The sequence below is a fragment of the Staurois parvus genome, unplaced genomic scaffold (assembly GCF_062004578.1).
Source record: "Staurois parvus isolate SC_StPar_1 unplaced genomic scaffold, SC_StPar_1.0 ptg000902l, whole genome shotgun sequence".
Classification (NCBI taxonomy): domain Eukaryota; kingdom Metazoa; phylum Chordata; class Amphibia; order Anura; family Ranidae; genus Staurois; species Staurois parvus.
This window is the reverse complement of record NW_028318698.1, coordinates 970,069-988,137: the sequence shown is the minus strand read 5'-3', so window position 1 is coordinate 988,137 and position 18,069 is coordinate 970,069. Positions and strand designations below refer to the sequence as shown.

General features: G+C 43.7%; 1 protein-coding gene across 2 annotated transcripts in view; it reads right to left on the bottom strand.

Annotated features, from left to right (window-relative positions):
• Nucleotides 1-18,069, bottom strand: part of AKNA (AT-hook transcription factor) — a 108,712-nt gene that overhangs the window by 77,579 nt on the left and 13,064 nt on the right. Inside the window, exons 1-4 of one of the 2 annotated variants that reach the window (XM_089656389.1) lie at nt 10,191-10,257; nt 6,976-7,352; nt 5,967-6,862; nt 926-1,000 (exon numbers count right to left, since the gene is read on the bottom strand). In XM_089656389.1, coding sequence (XP_089512515.1) covers nt 926-1,000; nt 5,967-6,862; nt 6,976-7,300 — 1,296 coding nt within the window. In that variant the 5' untranslated portion in view covers nt 7,301-7,352; nt 10,191-10,257. Of the gene's footprint in view, nt 1-925; nt 1,001-5,966; nt 6,863-6,975; nt 7,353-10,190; nt 10,258-18,069 lie in introns of those variants that run through there. The other variant, XM_089656390.1, reaches the window with a different exon arrangement.

Here is an 18,069-nt window from a genome sequence, read left to right as displayed (position 1 = left end):
AAACAGGCCTTCTCACTCACCACCATCACCATTCACAGATCAGCTTGTATTTTTTTCTTATAATAATTTTTATTTCAATAAAAGGTATAGATGCCAATATTAGAACATATGCTACCTTGTATTTTTTTTCAATAATTCAAAGAATGCTCTGATTGGATGAAGTGATGATCATGAGGTCACTGCCCCTCCTTCTTTGCCTTGTCTAATCAGTGAATGCCTTGTATTTATTGGAAAAAAATACAAGGCGTTCTATGAATGGTGGAGGTGCTACTAATAGCGCAGAGCAGGACCAGTGCCATCAAACTGATAGCTCAGATTAAGGGCTCTTTCACACTAACCATTGGGGAGCAGTAAAATCCTGTGATTGTGATGTAGTTTTATCTACCCCCCCCCCCCCCACTCGCTTCCCCTTTTTTAGATGCAGAGGCAGCAGCTGAGGGTGCCATGGCAGGAATTATACCCCCTGTGGCTTTCAAGTTAATGAGGCTACTCTGCAACCATGATCAATGTGCTAGTGCAGGGTCCAAAGGGTTAAAGAAAGTGGCGAGGAGGTGATATATAGCCTCTGCTTATGTGAATGAGCCCTAAAAGCTGTTCTTCATGCGTATTCATCGGAGCTCCATGACAACCATGCAGTGCCATGGCTGGACCAAGACGGGCACCTCTCCTGCCCCTGCCTCAGCCTGACCCCGGATCAGGGACAACTTGAGAGAAAATAATGAGACGTATTCACTACAATGTTATGACCATGGGGGAACAGGTTGGTAGAGTGCACTGTCTCAGATGTCCAATTCCCAGGTTACGGACTCCTGATTTTCATTCTAAATTTATGTGGTGGTGAATGTCAATTTTCAGTTTAGAAAAGCCCTTCACATGAATGTGTTGTGACAGATCCCGGCAATCCATCCACATCCTACTATCTTACTTTAGCTTCCAGGCGCAGACGGTCAATGGTATTCTCAGCCTCTGCATACTTAGTGAGCAGCTTGTGATAATCCTCCTAGAGATGGGAGAAGGAGGAGAGGACAGGTTACGAGGTGATTAGATTCTGTACAAATACTGGAGGATGTCCAGAGCTGTGCAGGACATGGAACATAATGATATCACCTTCTTATTATATCACCCTGTTATTATATCTCCTTATTACTGCTGCTGGTATTCTTATTACTGTTCACAATTTCAGAAGAGACATTTCAATACTAGACCAGAGCTTCCCAACCTTTTTTCCTTAATGTCACCCTTTGAGAATCATGCAAAAGATTGAGGCACCCCAGTTTAAAATGTGGTCTCCAATCATATCAGAAGTCCTCTTTTTCCACAGCACTGCCCCTTCATACCATAGTCCTCACCCCCTCCCCCTTTTGCATAAAAGTCCTTACCCCCTATTTTACATTAGAGTTCTAAGCCACCCCCCCTTCACATTAGAGTCCTCAATCCCCCCCCCCACCCATCTTTCACATCAGAGTTCCCCCTATTTCATATCACAATCCTCACCACCCTCCTTTCACATCAAAGTCCTCAGTCCCCCCCCTCCACTTTCACAATAGAGGACCCTTCTTTCACATCACAGTCCTTAGCCCCCACTTTACTTTAGAGTCCCCAGCCCCCCCCCTTCACATTACAGGATCCATCTTTCAAATCATAGTCCTCACCACCCTCTTTTCATATCATAGTCCTTACTGCCCTCTTTTCGTTTCCCCACTCCCAATTTTACATCTGAGTTCTCAGCCCCCCCCTCCCCCCGTTCACTCCCCCCCTTCACATCACAGTGCTCAGTCCCCCCCATCACATCAGAGAGACCCCTCTTTCACATCATAGTCCCCACTGCTCTCCTTTCATATCAGAGTCTTCAGTCCTCCCCCCTTTACATTATTGCCCCTCATTTTCATATCATAGTCCTAACCCCCTCTCCACTTCATATGAGTCCTCACTCTTTTTACATTAGAGTCCACAGCCCCTCTTTCACATCAGAGTCCCCCTCATTCATACTATAGTCCTCACTACCCTCCTTTGATATCAGAGTCCCCACTCCCCATTTTACATCTGAGTCCTCAGCCCCCCTTCACATCACAGTACGCAGTCACCTCTTCACATCAGAGGACCCCTCTTTCATATCCTAGTCCTTACCACTCTCCTTTCATATCAGAGTCCTCAGTCCCCCCTTCACATTATAGCCCCTCTTTTATATCATAGTCATAGTTGCATCAGAGTCCTCAGTCCCCCCTCTTTCTCATCAGAGCCCCCACTTCACATTCACATCAAGGTCTTCAGTCCCCCCTCCCCCTTTCACATCAGATTCCTCTTCTTTCATATCATAATCCTCAGTACCCCCTCCCCCCCTTTCACATCAGAGGTCCTCAACCCCCCCCCCCCTTCCTATCAGAGTCCTCAGTTCCCCCTTACACACCCACCTTCCCCCTCTTTCATACCATAGTCCTCACCGCCCTCCTTTGCATCCTTTACATCATAGTCCTCAGTCCCCCCTCTTTCACATCAGAGCCCCCACTTCCGAAGACTCCCCAACCCCCCTCCCCAAATTTTCACAAAAAGTCCTACCCCCCAATCTTCACCACAGAACAGCATGGCAGTGAGCTGGAACTGGCTGGTACTGATGGCTAGCTGACCTGTTCCATGTAAACTCCATCCACTGTGTGAAATTACAAGATGCAACTTGGCACCCCTAATGAACCAAGACAGCAACCTGGTTAAGAATCGCTGTATTAGATTATACTGTAGATATAGCTGTTATATGTGATAGGTTGTAAACCTGAATAACCCTGCTGACTCCGGGAATCACATTTGCGTCTGCACTCCATCCTTACTTCCAACTTTGCCTAGTAGTACAGCCCAGGCCAAAAGTTTTGAGAATGACACAAATATCAATTTACCTGCAAGAAAATACATGCAGTTATCATTGCTTTGCATAAAAAGGGATTCACAGGCAAGGACATTGCTGCTACTAAGATCGCACCTAAATCAACCATTTATCAGATCATCAAGAACTTCAAGGAGAGACGTTCAGTTGTTGTCAAGAAAGTTTCAGGGCACCCAACAGAATCCAGGACTGTCTCCTAAAGTTGATTCAGCTATGGGACCCAGGCGCCACCAGTGCAGAGCTTGCTCAGGAATGGCAGCAGCAGGTGTGAGTTCATCTGCATACACAGTGAGGAGAAGACTGTTGGAGGATGGCCTGGTGTCAAGAAGGGCAGCAAAGAAGCCCCTTCTCTCCAGGAAAAACATCTGTGACAGACTGATATTTTGGTACAGGGATTGGACTGCTGAGGACTGGAGTAAAGTCATTTTCTCTGATGAATCCCCTCTCCGATTGTTTGGGGCATCCATAAAAAACCTTGTCCTAAGAAGAAAATGTGAGCGCTACCATCAGTCCTGTGTCATGCCAACAGTAAAGCATCCTGAGACCATTCATGTGTGGGGCTGCTTCTTAGCCACGGGAGTGGGTTCATTCACAATTTTGCCGAAGAACATAGCCATGAATAAAGAATGGTACAAAAACATCCTCCGAGAGCAACTTTTCCCAACCATCCAGGAACAGTTTGGTGATGAACAATGCCTTTTCCAGCATGATGGAGCACCTTGCCATAAGGCAAAAGTGATAACTAAGTGGCTTGAGGAACAAAAACATCAAATATTTGGGTCCGTGGCCAGGAAACCTCCCAGACCTTAATCCCATCAAGAACTTGTGGTCAATCCTCAAGAGGCGGGTGAACAAAAAACCCACAACAATTCTGACAAACCCCAAGCATTGATAATGCAAGAATGGGCTGCCATCAGTCAGGACATGGCCCAGAAGTTGACTGACAGCATGCCAGGGTGAACTGCAGAGGCCTTGGAAAAAGAAGGGTCAACACTGGAAATATTGACTCTTTGCATAAACCTAATGTAATTGTCAATAAAAGCCTTTGACACTTATGAAATGCTTGTAGTTATACTTCAGTATACCATAGTAACATTTGACAAAAAAATATCTGAAAACAATGAAGCGGTAGACTTTGTGAAAATTAATATTTGTGTCATTCTCAAAACCATTGGCCGGGGCTGTACGTCAGTACAAATGCACAGAATTGCAGAATTAGAGTAGAGCATCTGGAGACTTTATTGAAATAAGAACCTTAGAGCCGCAGCAAAAAAATCCTTACGGTCTTTCACGCCATGGTGCTTAGCTGAGCCTTAGGACTAAGCTTCATAGCATGAAATGCGTCAAGGCTTCTTTGCTGCTGTAAGGTTCTTATTATAATAGTCTCCTGGTGCTCAACTCCAATTTGCGGACTTGGGTTGTAAAACTGGCACGTAATATTAAAAGCAGGAACCAAGAGATATTTTTAGGATCTGAGCCGACGTGCTTTGGGTTTCTGCTGATGTCATCAGTTTTAGGTCTGAAACACTAGTGCGATCATTCAGAATTCGTTGACGAGTGCATTGGACCTGCAGCTGACCACCTTCTGACCTACATTTTTGATCTTGTGGAACTTGCATTACCATAGACACGTATGGAAATGAAAAACCTGCCTGACGCAAACAAATGTCCATCAACACAGACCGCTACGCTTCCAAATTAAGGCTAGGTTCACATCTTTGCAGATTACGGTTGATACATTTTGCTTTTTTTTCACACCTGTTTTTGATGTGTTTTTTTTTTTATATACTTTTATACATTTTGCATTATGTGCTTTGCGTGACTTTAGCTGGTTGGTAAGGAGCGGGGTAAGGAATGGGCAGCCGCTGCGTCCCCAATCCATACCAGACCCTTTTGTGTCGGGTATGGATTTTAAGGGGAATTCCATGCCAAAATTGAAGAAAAAAAAAAAAGGCGTGGGGTCCCCCCAAAATCTATAGCAGGCCACATGTACTCAACATGGGGGGATGCTTTGGAGGCCTCCCCCCAAAGCACCTGATCTCCATGTTGATGAGGACAAGTGCCTCTTCCCCACAACCCTTGCTAGGGTGACCCTGCCGACAGGCACCCGCTCCTTTTAACCAGCGTAAAGTCACAGACAAGGGCAAAATGCAAAAAAACCATCAAAATCGCAACACTTGTGTTTTTGGTAAGGTTCCATTAAATTCTATTACACGCAAAATGCAATCTGCTGCATGAAAAAAGCCCCTGACCCTTTCAAAAATATGCTCAAAACTCAGATGTGAACTAGATCCATAGGAAATCGTGTTAAATGGACTGTAGTGCGCTTCTGCAAGCCAGGAAACGCACTGAAATCCACAAGTGTGAACCTAGGGTAAGGTGTCTATTCATAAAATCTTGCTGTGCACTTGTTTCAAGTCACACATCTATCACAAATAAACACTGTAATTTGTGTAATATGTTTACTTCCTATGACTGTCAGCGCCATCTAGTGGCTATTATGTGGTATTTTCCTGAAATACCTCAACCATTTCTCAGAGGATGTTTGGCATGGGGTGAAGGACATAATGTCACAATCTCATCGCCTATTTTACTCCTAAAAACTTGCACCACCATGTGCACTGCAGTTGCAGCACAGTCCTGTACAGGAGAATGAGTCAAGTTTGGCAGGTGGTACAGCCCGCTGAATGCAACGGGGTGATCATTTTTTCCTATCTGGGATGCAAAGCAATACGCCTGGGGCATGTGTACCCCCCGTACCCCACAGTAGGGGAGAGCAGTTGTTGGGTGGTGGTACGATCGTAGCTCAACCATGTGTTTACCACCCCCCAACCACAGGTGTAAATGAGGTCTTAATCTAGAAGAGTGGTCCCCAAACTTCGGCCCTTTGCTTGATTTTATCTGGCCCTTGGGGCATTATTCTTCCACTATCAGTAACAATGGGGCACTGTTCCTCCCACTGGGGCACTGAGATATAAGAAGGCCAGTGAGTGATTCCTCCACTAGCATCCACCAGCAATTGATAGATCTATTTCGGGTAGACTAATGCATTACCATTAAAAGAAAAAGTGTAAAGTCTCCATATAATTACCTGTAACTGATGAACAAGTTCGGTAGCTTGCTTTGGAGTTTTGAATTCTTGTGGTACAGTGGGTGGAATGGCTGGTTCTTGGATGGGCTTTTTAACACTGCTCAGCAGGACCTCTCTTACTATGTCTGCTGGTGATTTTAAGAGAACAGCAGCATTTTGGCCTTGGTTTTCTGGCCTGCGTGGCTGAGGAGGACGATAACTCTGCTCATCACGAGGAAATCGGACCCGGGGACCAACTTTGGAAAAATCAGGCAAAGGGTAGTTGAGCTGACCTCTGCCATATTGTGCAATAATAGGGTTTTTGCCTTTCTTCTCGTTGGAATTATGTGTGTTCTGCAGTTTGGTCAAAGAGGAAGGTGACAAAGTAGAATTAGTTTGTAAAGATTTAGTCTGGTTGGACTTCTGTGTAACCCTGGAAATCTTTCCATGATCTCCAGAAGGAATGGCTGCTAATCCTTCCCCGCTATCTGTATGTGAGGAGTCTGGAAAAGTCTCATCTTCTATACCAGGTGATAGACCCAACATGCCAAGTAGTCTAGTGTCCCATGTGCTGGGAAGTGGAGGAGACGATGGTGAGATAGCTTTGCCTCCCTGATTCCCTGGAATGTTAGAGTAATCTTCACCAGGAGATCCAGAGAGGTTGTCCCATTGATCTTCTCCTGCTGAAGTTTGATCAAAGTCCTCAAGCCTTCCATGTCCAGTTTCATTATAGTGCATGCCCAACTGCCGTGTGTTCCAGTTTTCATCTTCTTCCCCATCCCATGCCCCCAAGGAACTCCCTTGATCCACCTCATCTTCAGTCATATCCAGCTGTTGATCCCTGCTTGGAGGTCTTCGTCCAAGTGCAGAAGGCAAAGTGATTGACCTACTAGGTTGGTCCCCAAAGCTGAGCCCATCTAAACAGTTAAAAAAAAAAAACAGACAGGCATTTCATCATTATTTTTTGTTACATGTAACAGTAATATAGAATGAAACAAAACTTTCTGCCTGATGTAGGAGAATAACTTACCTGTATCATGAATGCCAATAAAAGTTTGGTTCCTTCTTTCTTCTGGCATTTGGGAAAAACCTAATTGCTCTTCCCAGCTCTGCCCACCTGACCTGTCCTCTGATGGGGATTCTGGGAACAGAATACCATCTTCATCTTGCCCAAGTATGTCTTCTATATTCATGCCTAGCATTTGTTGTTCATCTTCTTCCCCTTCTTCTTGGTTATCAAGTTCGAGTCCTCCTACCTCCAATCCAATGACTCCATTCTCATCCATATAACTTCCAAAGTGTTGATCTTCATCTTCACTATTGCCAATCTGTTCTTGCCTGTTGTAGCTGCCCATGGTCAGGGAATATAGTACAGGGTCCCAAAGTCTACCCCAGGTGACATGTCACCTGCAAACACAAAGAATATATCAGGTGGCCGGCCTTTCGGAGAGCTTCGATACTAATGAGAAACGCCTTGAACACAAAGAGCGAATGAAGATTGTTTTAGCAAACGTGTTCTTTTCTTCCTGTTTCACCCACTCACTATTTCTATTCTTCCTGTCTGCTCCTTCCTCTTTTTTTGAACAAGCTTTTTTTTAACAAAGCAATAGGTTACACTATATGAATACCTAAATGTTGCACCTACTATAAGGCAAAAATAACACAAAGACCTGTCCAAATTACTGAGTTCAGGTATTTCCAGTTGATGCTACAGCATACAAAGAAACATTTTAGACAACTGTGCTCTTCCAGCCTTGTGGTAACAGTTTGGGGAAGGCCCTTTTCGGTTCCAGCATGCACAAAGCCAGGTTCATAAAGACACCAAACTTTCTGAAGGGCCAGTTTACTGTCCCTGAGGCTTTAGGAGGGCCAAACTGTGAGCAGTGGGTTTAGAAAATGCCCTGATGTAACTGAGAGTAAACCGTGCATCATTGGTTTTAGTACCCTATTGTTGGTATCAGTGGGAGGAATGGTTCCACATTGTTTGTATTCAAGGTACGAATGGGGCTCCATCATCGGTGTCTGTGGGAGGAATGGTGCCTCATCATTGGTGTCAGTGGGAGGAGTAGTACCTCATCATTGGAGTCAGTGGGAGGAGTAGTACCTCACCATTGGTATCAGTGGGAGGAGTAGTACCTCCCCATTGGTGTCAGTGGGAGGAGTAGTACCTCCCCATTGGTTTCAATGGGAGGAGTAGTGCCTCACCATTGGTGTCAGTGGGAGGAATGGTGCCCCATCATTGGTGTCAGTGGAAGAAATGCTACCCCATTATTGGTATTAGTGGGAGGAGTAGTACCTCACCATTGGTGTCAGTGGGAGGAGTAGTACCTCACCATTGGTGTCAGTGGGAGGAATGGTGCCCCATCATTGGTGTCAGTGGGAGGAATGCTACCCCATTATTGGTGTCTGTGGAAGGAACAGTGCCCCATCGTTGGTGTCTGTGGGAAGAATGGTGCCCCATCATTGGTGTCAGTGGGAGGAGTAGTACCTCACCATTGGTGTCTGTGGAAGGAACAGTGCCCCATCATTGGGGTCTGTGGGAGGAATGGTGCCCCATCATTGGATGGCATGGTGCCCTGAGGGCCAAGCAAAGCCAAGCGAAGGGCCACATCCGACCTTGCGGGCCGCAGTTTGCAGACCATAGACTCTCTAGTGCCCTGTACAGAGCCCTGACCTCAACTCTACCTAACGCTTTTGGGATTAATTTGAATGTTAATTACACTCCAGGTCTTCTCATTCAACACCAGTAGCTGACCTCACAAATGCTCTTTAGGCTGAGTGAGCACAAATTCCCACAGCCATCCTCCAAAATCTTATGGAAAACCTACCTGGAGTTGAGGCTGTTATAGCCATAAAAAAGAAAGGGGAAGCTCCATAATGATTTCTATGGTTTTCAAATGGATTGTCCAACTGTCTTATATGGGTGGGAAGGTCAGGAGTCCACAAATGCTTTATTATATAGTGTACATGCAGTGTTCCATAACCACCGCCAATTGGTCAGCAAATCTATTTCAATGGTCTGACAACTCTAGTGATGAGGGTCCCTATGAGTTATTGCACTTTTCACCACCATTGTTGCTTGCACTGAATTACGTACTGTTGGAAAATGTGGCTTCCTGTTGCTCATCTTCTTTTGAAAATGCTAGTTGCTAGATTTATATCCAATCAGCTCTCAGAGCTCTCCTCACTGAGCTCTGCAGTGTGTAATTTCAACTCTCCACACCCTTTTTCTGAACTCAGACAAGTTTTATAAATTTAGCATGTTGAAAGGACATAGAGAAGAGACTACTGCAGATAAACAGATACACAGAGCTTAAACAAATCCTCCTACATACGTTGTATCACCAGTTGCCAGTCACTTCCCCAGGTTTATATAAGGGTCTACAACCACTTTTAAGTTATAAGTTCAGTGGGGTAGACTAGGAGGATGCGTTACTTACCTTACCCTTACTGTGACCAGCTCCGGTGTTCTCCTCCTTCTCCCTGTGGAGCTCTGAGCTGTGAGTGATCCTTGAATGTGAAGGAGCCAGGAGTGTGACCTATTGGCCCGGAGCACCTTAGAGGTTTTCACGGGACTGATTGCACACATTAGGTGTGCTTACAAGCGTGGGAACCAAGTTAAGCTTCCTGCACCCTTAGATGTAAAGTGGAACTTCACTCAAAAAATAAAGCACCACTTATTGACTTATTAGCTGTTGACTGCTAATTTTTTAAAAACTTGGTGGAGTTCCTCTTTCACGAGGAACTTCATGAAACGTGAAGTCATGAGATAGACCAAACTTCAACAGATTGTCCCACTCTCCGAAGCAGGGGGGATTCCTTCATCACCTTGCTTACGTGGATGGAGGACTCTTTCCATTAAAAAAAAAAAAAAAAGAAAAAAAAAATCTATGGTTAGCTTAACTCTTGCAGTGCCAGGGGGTCCCACTGTAAGGTCCACTTTGCTGAACTCTCGGAGTTTAGCTTTTAGCCCCTGGTCACCTGGATCTACTGCTCATGAATCTTTTAGATCCTTGACACAGATAACTGCTTACCCAACAAACTTTTCTCCATCCCTCTTTCTCAATCTCCCTTTTTGTCCCTTTTTTCTGTTCTCCTCCTTTGCGTTCTCACTTTCTTTCTACCTTCGTCCTTCTACATCTCAGTTGGAACCTCGCCCTCTGTCTCACATTACCCCCCTCTCTATCCCTCAAATTGTCTCCAGTTGTCACCCTCTCTCTCGCTCCATCTCTCTCCCATTCTTACCTCTCTCCTTGCGTCTCTCTCCCGCTTACGGCCATGTCTGTTGATTCTTTAAGTCAGCTGACCAAAATAAAAGGCTTTTTTTTTCTAACCATCCCTCCCCCCTCTGCTCCACATCCCCCTCCACCACTTCCCCTCCACAAGTGATGCAGCAACATCTTCGCTGCTAAATCTTCCAGCTGACGTCTCTGACTTCAATCATATAACTTTTATAAGTCTACGCACCAGGACTGAACAAAGGTTCCAGAAAACCACTCCCTGCTCACAGCCAAAAACCAAAGGCAGAGCTTTAAACATCTTGCTAACGACTTGCATCAGAATTTCCTGATCCAGGAAAGAGTTTCTTCATCATTTTGACATGTTGTGTTCCACTGCGAAGGGATGAAGCAAGAGCTTTATCGAAACTAGAAATTGCATCCGACACCAAGGCAGTATTTTACTTAAAGCGGTATAAAACTCAACACCAAAAATTTAATATTTGAATATCCCAAAATGCAGGGAAAAAAAGGGGGGGATACGGGACTATGGGGTACCTAGTAAGATAAATTTACACAAACTTAGATTGTAAGCTCCAAGGAGCAGGGCCCTTCTAACCCTCTTGTATTGAACTGTATCATTGCTGTATTTTCTCATTTTGTACTTAATATCACAATAATAAAAAGCTCATAAAGATATGTGGCTTATACATACATTAACCCCCATAGAAACATATTATGGTGTCAACATTCCACATTGTACTACTGTACTATTCTCATAAGAGATTTGCAATATGAGAACATCAAAAGTATATTGAAAAACACCAACACGTTTCGATGCATGTCTCAAGAAGACATACGCGTACTGCAAGTCGAAACGCATTGATGTTTTTCAATATACTTTTGATCTCATATTGCAAATCTCTTATTATAGTGTCAACATTCCATATTGTACTAATGAGATTTGCAATATGAGAACAAAATTATATTGAAAAACACCAACACGTTTCGATGCATGTCTGAAGAAGACATACACTATCTGCAAGTCGAAACGCGTTGGTGTTTTTCAATATACTTTTGATCTCATATTGCAAATCTCTTATTATAGTGTCAACATTCCATATTGTACTATTCTTATAAGAGATTTGCAATATGAGAACATCAAAAGTATATTGAAAAACACCAACACGTTTCGATGCATGTCTGAAGAAGACATACACTATCTGCAAGTTGAAACGCGTTGGTGTTTTTCAATATACTTTTGATCTCATATTGCAAATCTCTTATTATAGTGTCAACATTCCATACTGTACTATTCTTATAAGAGATTTGCAATATGAGAACAAAAGTATATTGAAAAACACCAACACGTTTCGATGTATGTCTGAAGAAGACATACGCTATCTGCAAGTCAAAACGCGTTGGTGTTTGTCAATATACTTTTGATGTTTTCATATTGTAAATCTTATTATGGTGTCAACATTCCACATTGTACTATTCTTATAAGAGATTTGCAATATGAGAACAACAAAAGTATACTGAAAAACGCCAACATGTGTCGATGCATGTCTGAAGAAGACATACACTATCTGCTCTTTATTATTGTGATATTAAATAGATAATTTGTAATTTTTATAGTATTTCATGTAAATGTATCTTGTTACTAGGTACCCTAAAGTCCCGTATCCCCCTTTTTTTTCTTTGCATTTTGGTATATTCGGGTATTAATAGGATGTGGTACTGTTTCTATTCAGGTTCAGTATAGGAACATATATTACAGCTTATTAATCATTAGATGTGGTGGCTGCATTAGTTTTCTTTTTTAGGCTTTTCCCCTGTTTTGACCTGGTGATCTGGCCGGTAACACACCTCCTGTATTAAAGCACCCCCCCACTCTGGATGAAGGAGTACAAGGGGTAACTTTTGGACAGCAGCATTGTCAGTCTGGGGTAGAGGGGACTGTTAGATGTACTAGCAGACCTAGATACAATAACAAATTGCACCTCACATTTTATAAGGCCTCTTGCACACGGTACTGATGTTTGAGTATCAATAATTTCAGGCGCTTGCTTTGCATGTATTCACGCATATTTGCGCACATGTGCGTGTACAATATATAGTCTTGGGGAAACTTCATTAATATTTATGCGTATTTGTGTGCAGGCGGCATAAATAACTGACCAAAATGCAGATTTTCCAATTTTTTTTTGTTTATGGATGAATATGCAGCACTTATTTATGCTCCTGTGTGCAAAGGCACATTGTAAATAATGGGCTACGTTTTACTTCGGTAAAAAGAAATGCTGTACTGAGCTTTTTCAAGGCCTAAGCAGTTACAGCAGTTTTTTTTGTTTTTTTTTCACTTTCAAGATAAAGATTTTACATAAATAAATAAGCTGATCATTGTGAGCACCCCTGTCAGTGGTAAATGTTTTGGCTCATCTTTGTAACCGATACCTTCTGCTGGAGAGTTTGTTAGTTTGAAAAAAAAACAGCAGACTTACGGGCTGGATTACTAGATAATATGATAAAGGTTTGCTTTTGGCTTTAATACCACTTTAAAGTGGTATTAAACTCCAAAGACATTTTATATTGAAGCTCTCCAATCCTTAAGGCTAGGTTTAAATGTGCACTCGGATCACTTTGCAGAGGTGATTAATAGGTGAGGACGCGTCACTACGCCTGTTTTAATCCCATATTTACTGAACAAATGCACCTCAATTGCTTGCATTGCACACAGTGTCGGGGCATTTGCTGCACCTCCATATTCCCTTTAACCAATTTACAACTGCACTATAGCCAAAAGACAGCTACAGTGTGTGGTTGCCCAGTTCTGGGAGGGCGTCATGTGATGTCCTCCAGCGCGTCCCCATCAGCGCGCACCTGGCGCTGTCCGTGAACACTGTGTCCTACGGACACAGCTGATCACATGACTAGGTAAACGGCCAATCACAGCGGCCTTTTACCACGTGATCAGCTGTGTCCAATGACACAGCAGATCACAAAGTAAATACAGTTGCCGGTTATTGGTTGCACTTTCCTCTCACGCTGTCAGTCAGGAGAGTACTGCCGATAACCGGCTAATGTCACAAAGGACATGTGCACTGATAATCAGGACACTGATCATCAGTGTGACCCATCAGTACTGCCCAGAAATGCCACCCAGCAGTACCACCTATCAGTGCCCATAAGTGCCGCCTATCAGTGCCTCATCAATGCGCACCAGTGCCTCCTCATCGATGCCACCTCATTAGTGCTGCCTATCAGTGCAGCATCATCAGTGCCTCATCAATGCACACCAGGGCCACCTCATCAGTGCTGCCTATCGGTGCCACCTCATCAATGCTGCCTATCAGTGCCACCTCATCAGTGCTGCCTATCGGTGCCACCTCATCAGTGCTGCCTATCCGTGCCACCTCATCAGTGCTGCCTATCTGTGCTATCGGTGCCACCTCATCAGTGCTGCCTATCGGTGCCACCTCATCAGTGCTGCCTATCCGTGCTATCGGTGCCACCTCATCAGTGCTGCCTATCGGTGCCACCTCATCAATGCTGCCTATCTGTGCTATCGGTGCCACCTCATCAGTGCTGCCTATCGGTGCCACCTCATCAGTGCTGCCTATCCGTGCTATCGGTGCCACCTCATCAGTGCTGCCTATCGGTGCCACCTCATCAGTGCCGCCTATTTGTGCCACCTCATCAGTGCTGCCTATCGGTGCAACCTCATCAATGCACATCGGTGAAGGAGAAAAATTACCTGTTTTTAAAGTTTTAAAATAGAAAAAAAGAAAACCTTTTTTTTTTTTCAAATTTTTTGCTCTTTTTATTTATAGTGCAAAAGACAATAACCCCAGGGGCGATTAAATAACACCCAAAGAAAGCTCTATTTGTGTTAAAAAAATGCTAAAAATGTCATATGGGTACAGTGTTGCATGACCGCACAACTGTCATTCAAAGTGCGACAGCGCTGAAAGCTGAAAATTGGGTTGGGCAGGAAGGGGGTAAAAGTGCCCGGTAGGCGAGTGGTTAATGGGTTGTGCTCAGCGGGTCCAATCACAACATGTTGGATAGTTTTTGCCAGGGACTGAGGCATGTGGACACCCCCATCTTAAGGAGGGCGCTGCGTCCCAAGTGCATGGTTTTAAGGCCCCCCCCCAACACACAGCTAGATGTAGCCATTGGATCCGTTCACACCAGAATGCAGTGCAGGACCCATTTCCTGCTCTGTGTACAAAATGCACTGCAGTCGCAATCTGCAGCAGGTATTCATGTTACATCAAGGACATCCCAATCGCTGTGCGTTTTTGCTTGCACTGGATCTCTTGGTACAGAAGTACAATGCAATCCGGTTGCAGTGCATGCAGTACTTCTAGTGCAGTCCACTGCAATTCAGCTCATTCAAATGAATAGACTCAAGAATCCGTTTTGATCAGATTTGATTAAACTGAATCGATCAGCCAGGATGGAATATTATCAATCATTTTTGCATCAATCTGCAGCAGTGGGTAGTTGACTGATTATGGATCAATTATTAGTATTGGACGAGATCAATCATTTATTGGAGCGCACACAGCCACCCTAACAGTAGTGACAACGCTCGCTCTTGGTACTGTATCTATGGCAGTGTAGTCACCTTTGTAGGAGACTACAACAACCCCGCTCTATTTTTCATAACATGGGGGGTGGTGTTCTGTAGTCCACAGAGGGAGGTAGGAACAATGTCACTGCTATGAGTGCTGCACAGTTATCGGCTCACTAGATTTCTGACGGGATCAACAGGTATTCTAACTGCTCTTATCACATAGGTAAAATAAAACGATTCGAGCCCTTTCACAGTGATTCGTTTTTTATGTGTTTTGGGGGTAAAATAAAAAAGTGGAGGAAAAATGTATCTCTTTAAATCCTATGGAACTCTTCACTCCAATGTACGGTGGGTGTGGTGCGTATTTGAAAGTCATGCATGCTGCGCCTTTGGTGCGCTTTAAAAAAAAAAAAACGCATCTGACATTGATTTCTATAGAAAATGCAGCAAAAACACACCTGCAGTGCATTTTTTTGAGTCACATGTCCAAGTTTCACAGGTGCATGGTTGTGAAAATGTAGCAAAAACACATATGCATTTAACTTTTTTTTTTCCAATGGAGCAGTGTGATAGGTCTATTTATATACAAAAAAATAAATACCGTAAATGATAATTATAAAACAAATAAATAAAATTGTATAAATAATAATAATCATTAAAAAATAAACAATTGTACAAAATTCAAAATAAAAACTTAGAGGTCTATTTATAAAAATAATTTCCAATTGTCTCAAGTATTTGCACAGCTATTGCAGATCTTCTCATTAACGAGAAGGCCCCTCTGATTCCTCTTGTACCAAATGGTATTGTAACTGTAATGTCTGCCTTCATTTTGTAAAGCGCTACGCAAACTGTTGGTGCTATATAAATCCTGTATAATAATAATATATTTATTTTGCATGGTCATCAGCTCCATCTAGTGGTAATCATGTGGTACTTTCCTAATTGATGTATTTTAGGGATACCCCTCATTATGGCCACTAGATGGAGCTGACGATTTTAGGAAGTAAACATATTCTACAAGTTACAGGGATTATTTCTGGCGGCTATAGGAAGAGAAATGAAAGCGGGAAATTGGACTGGCTGCTTTGGACGCAGAAATTTGCGTGTTATTGTAGCTTTTCACAGTATCCGTATGCTTGGCTTTAGAAAATACGAAACTATTCATAAATCTAAATATTTCCATTTATAATATATGATGTAAACATGTGGCAGTGCTGCCAGCTCAGTTCCTAGGTGGTTGGCCAGCTTGCCTCGCATCTCTGGTTTGATTACTAATAGGGACGCTATGATCTGCATGGAGTTGGCATACTTTTCATGCGCTTTTGTGAAATTCCTCCCTAAAGCCTGGGATCACATATATGAGGTGCGGTACATCACATGTGCTTCGTACAGGAACCGCACCACATTCCTGTGCAAATCACATGAGATTGGAGCCGTACATTTCTGCGTTGTGTTTTGTGTCTTTGCAGCTGCGTTTTTTACGCATTTTTTTTCCTTGTTGCTAGGCAGATTTAAAACGCAAAATGCTGCAAAAATGCAGCAGAAACACACTACATGCTTTTCTGCATTTCCATTGAAACCTATAGAACCAAAAACGTAACTTTCTGCATTCAAAAAAGTCCCTGACCCTTTAAAAAAAACGCACCGGAGATGTGAACATGTCCCATAGGAAATCATGTTAAATGGACTGTAGTGTGTTTCTGCTAAACGCTGTGGAAAACGCATCGGTGTGAACCTAGGGTGATTGAGTTGTACATAACGCTGCGGCCTGGACACATTGTTTGCCGTTCATTAGTGTCCATTTATTTATACAGCGTACATGTCAAAAAATTGATTTTGGTGCAGTTCTGCTTTAGGCTGCTTTCGTACTGCTCCATTGTAAAAACACATATGCGTTTTTTACGCATTTCCAGTGCATTTTTTGGTTGCCTGCACCTGTGAAAATGTGACTCAAAAGAGCACCAGAAATGCTAATTTTGAATGCATTTTTGCAATGCTTTCCATTTAATTCAGTGGGCAGCTGTGTTTTTGGTGCAGTTTTGAAAAACCCACCAAAGATGCAGCACGCAGGGCGTTTCAAAACGCACTGCACCCACAGCACAGTGGTGTGAAGAGTCCCATAGGATTTAAAGGGAAACATTTAATTGTGGGGTTTTTTTGTTTGTTTTTGTTTTTTCTTGTGTGTCTGAATCTGAATTTAAAATCATGCGACTTCCAGTGAAGTGGCACGATTGCAAAGTCGGGTTGGTATTCTGACATGAGGGGCGACTTGCAAGACACAGGTGTCTATGCGAGTCGCACCTAAAGTAGTGCATGCGGTACTTTAGAACTTATTGCGGATCCAACCAAGTCGGAATCTCACCGATATAACCACTGTCATTCTGGACAATAGGATGCGGCGTGCCGTACGATTTGGAAGTCGCATGCCAAATCGCACCTGGTGTGACCTGGGTCTTAGGTGTAGAGGGAACTAGGATTCACGTGTGTTTTTTGAGCGTTTCTGCCTATTCACTTGAATGGGCTGCCCTACGTGTGACACATGCCCCCAAGAAGCTCCAGGACTTATGTTAGAGTGGAGCATGGTGCGTTTTCTATTGCGCTTTTTTGGTGTGTTTGCAGCACATTTTTGTTGCTACCCGAGCTTGGGGTGTGATTGTAAAAGCGCAATTTACATGCATAAACGCCTGTCGCGCACAGGGCACCCTATTCACTGCAAAGCTCTTGCTCCTTTTTTTGGGCAACAAGCTTATTGTGATTTTTTAAGCGCACATTTTGCCGCAATTGCTGCGTGATTTTGTCGCACAAATATTGCGGCAGAACTGCAACGCATTTAGGGTGCCATGAAGAAGAATACACCCTAACATGCGTTGCTCCTTCTGCCTACGATTTCAAATCGCATTATGTGAACATGGCCTTTGGGTAGGGGGGTGCTCAATGGCACGGATTTAACCAGTTGCCCTCCGTCCTATAGCAGAAATATTGCTGCAGGGCTGTGTAAAATCACGTATATATACACATATATGTGATTTGCATTTCTGGGTATTGGGCACGCCACCCTACCCATGCCATTATTGGCGGCTGGGGATGTCAATCATCAGGTCCTGGCCGGCGATTTCCCATCGGGACTCAGCTTTCCCTGACAATCGCTAACTGGGGAGAGACCTGCGTGCAAACAACACAGGTTTCTCCTGCCAGCAAGGACATGCCGCTGTGTATTTCTGTGCACAGCATGTCTCGCTAGTTAAACACACCCAGCACATCATGAAAAACAGCACACAGTTAACCCTTTGATCACTCCTCATGTTAACCCCTTCCTACCCAG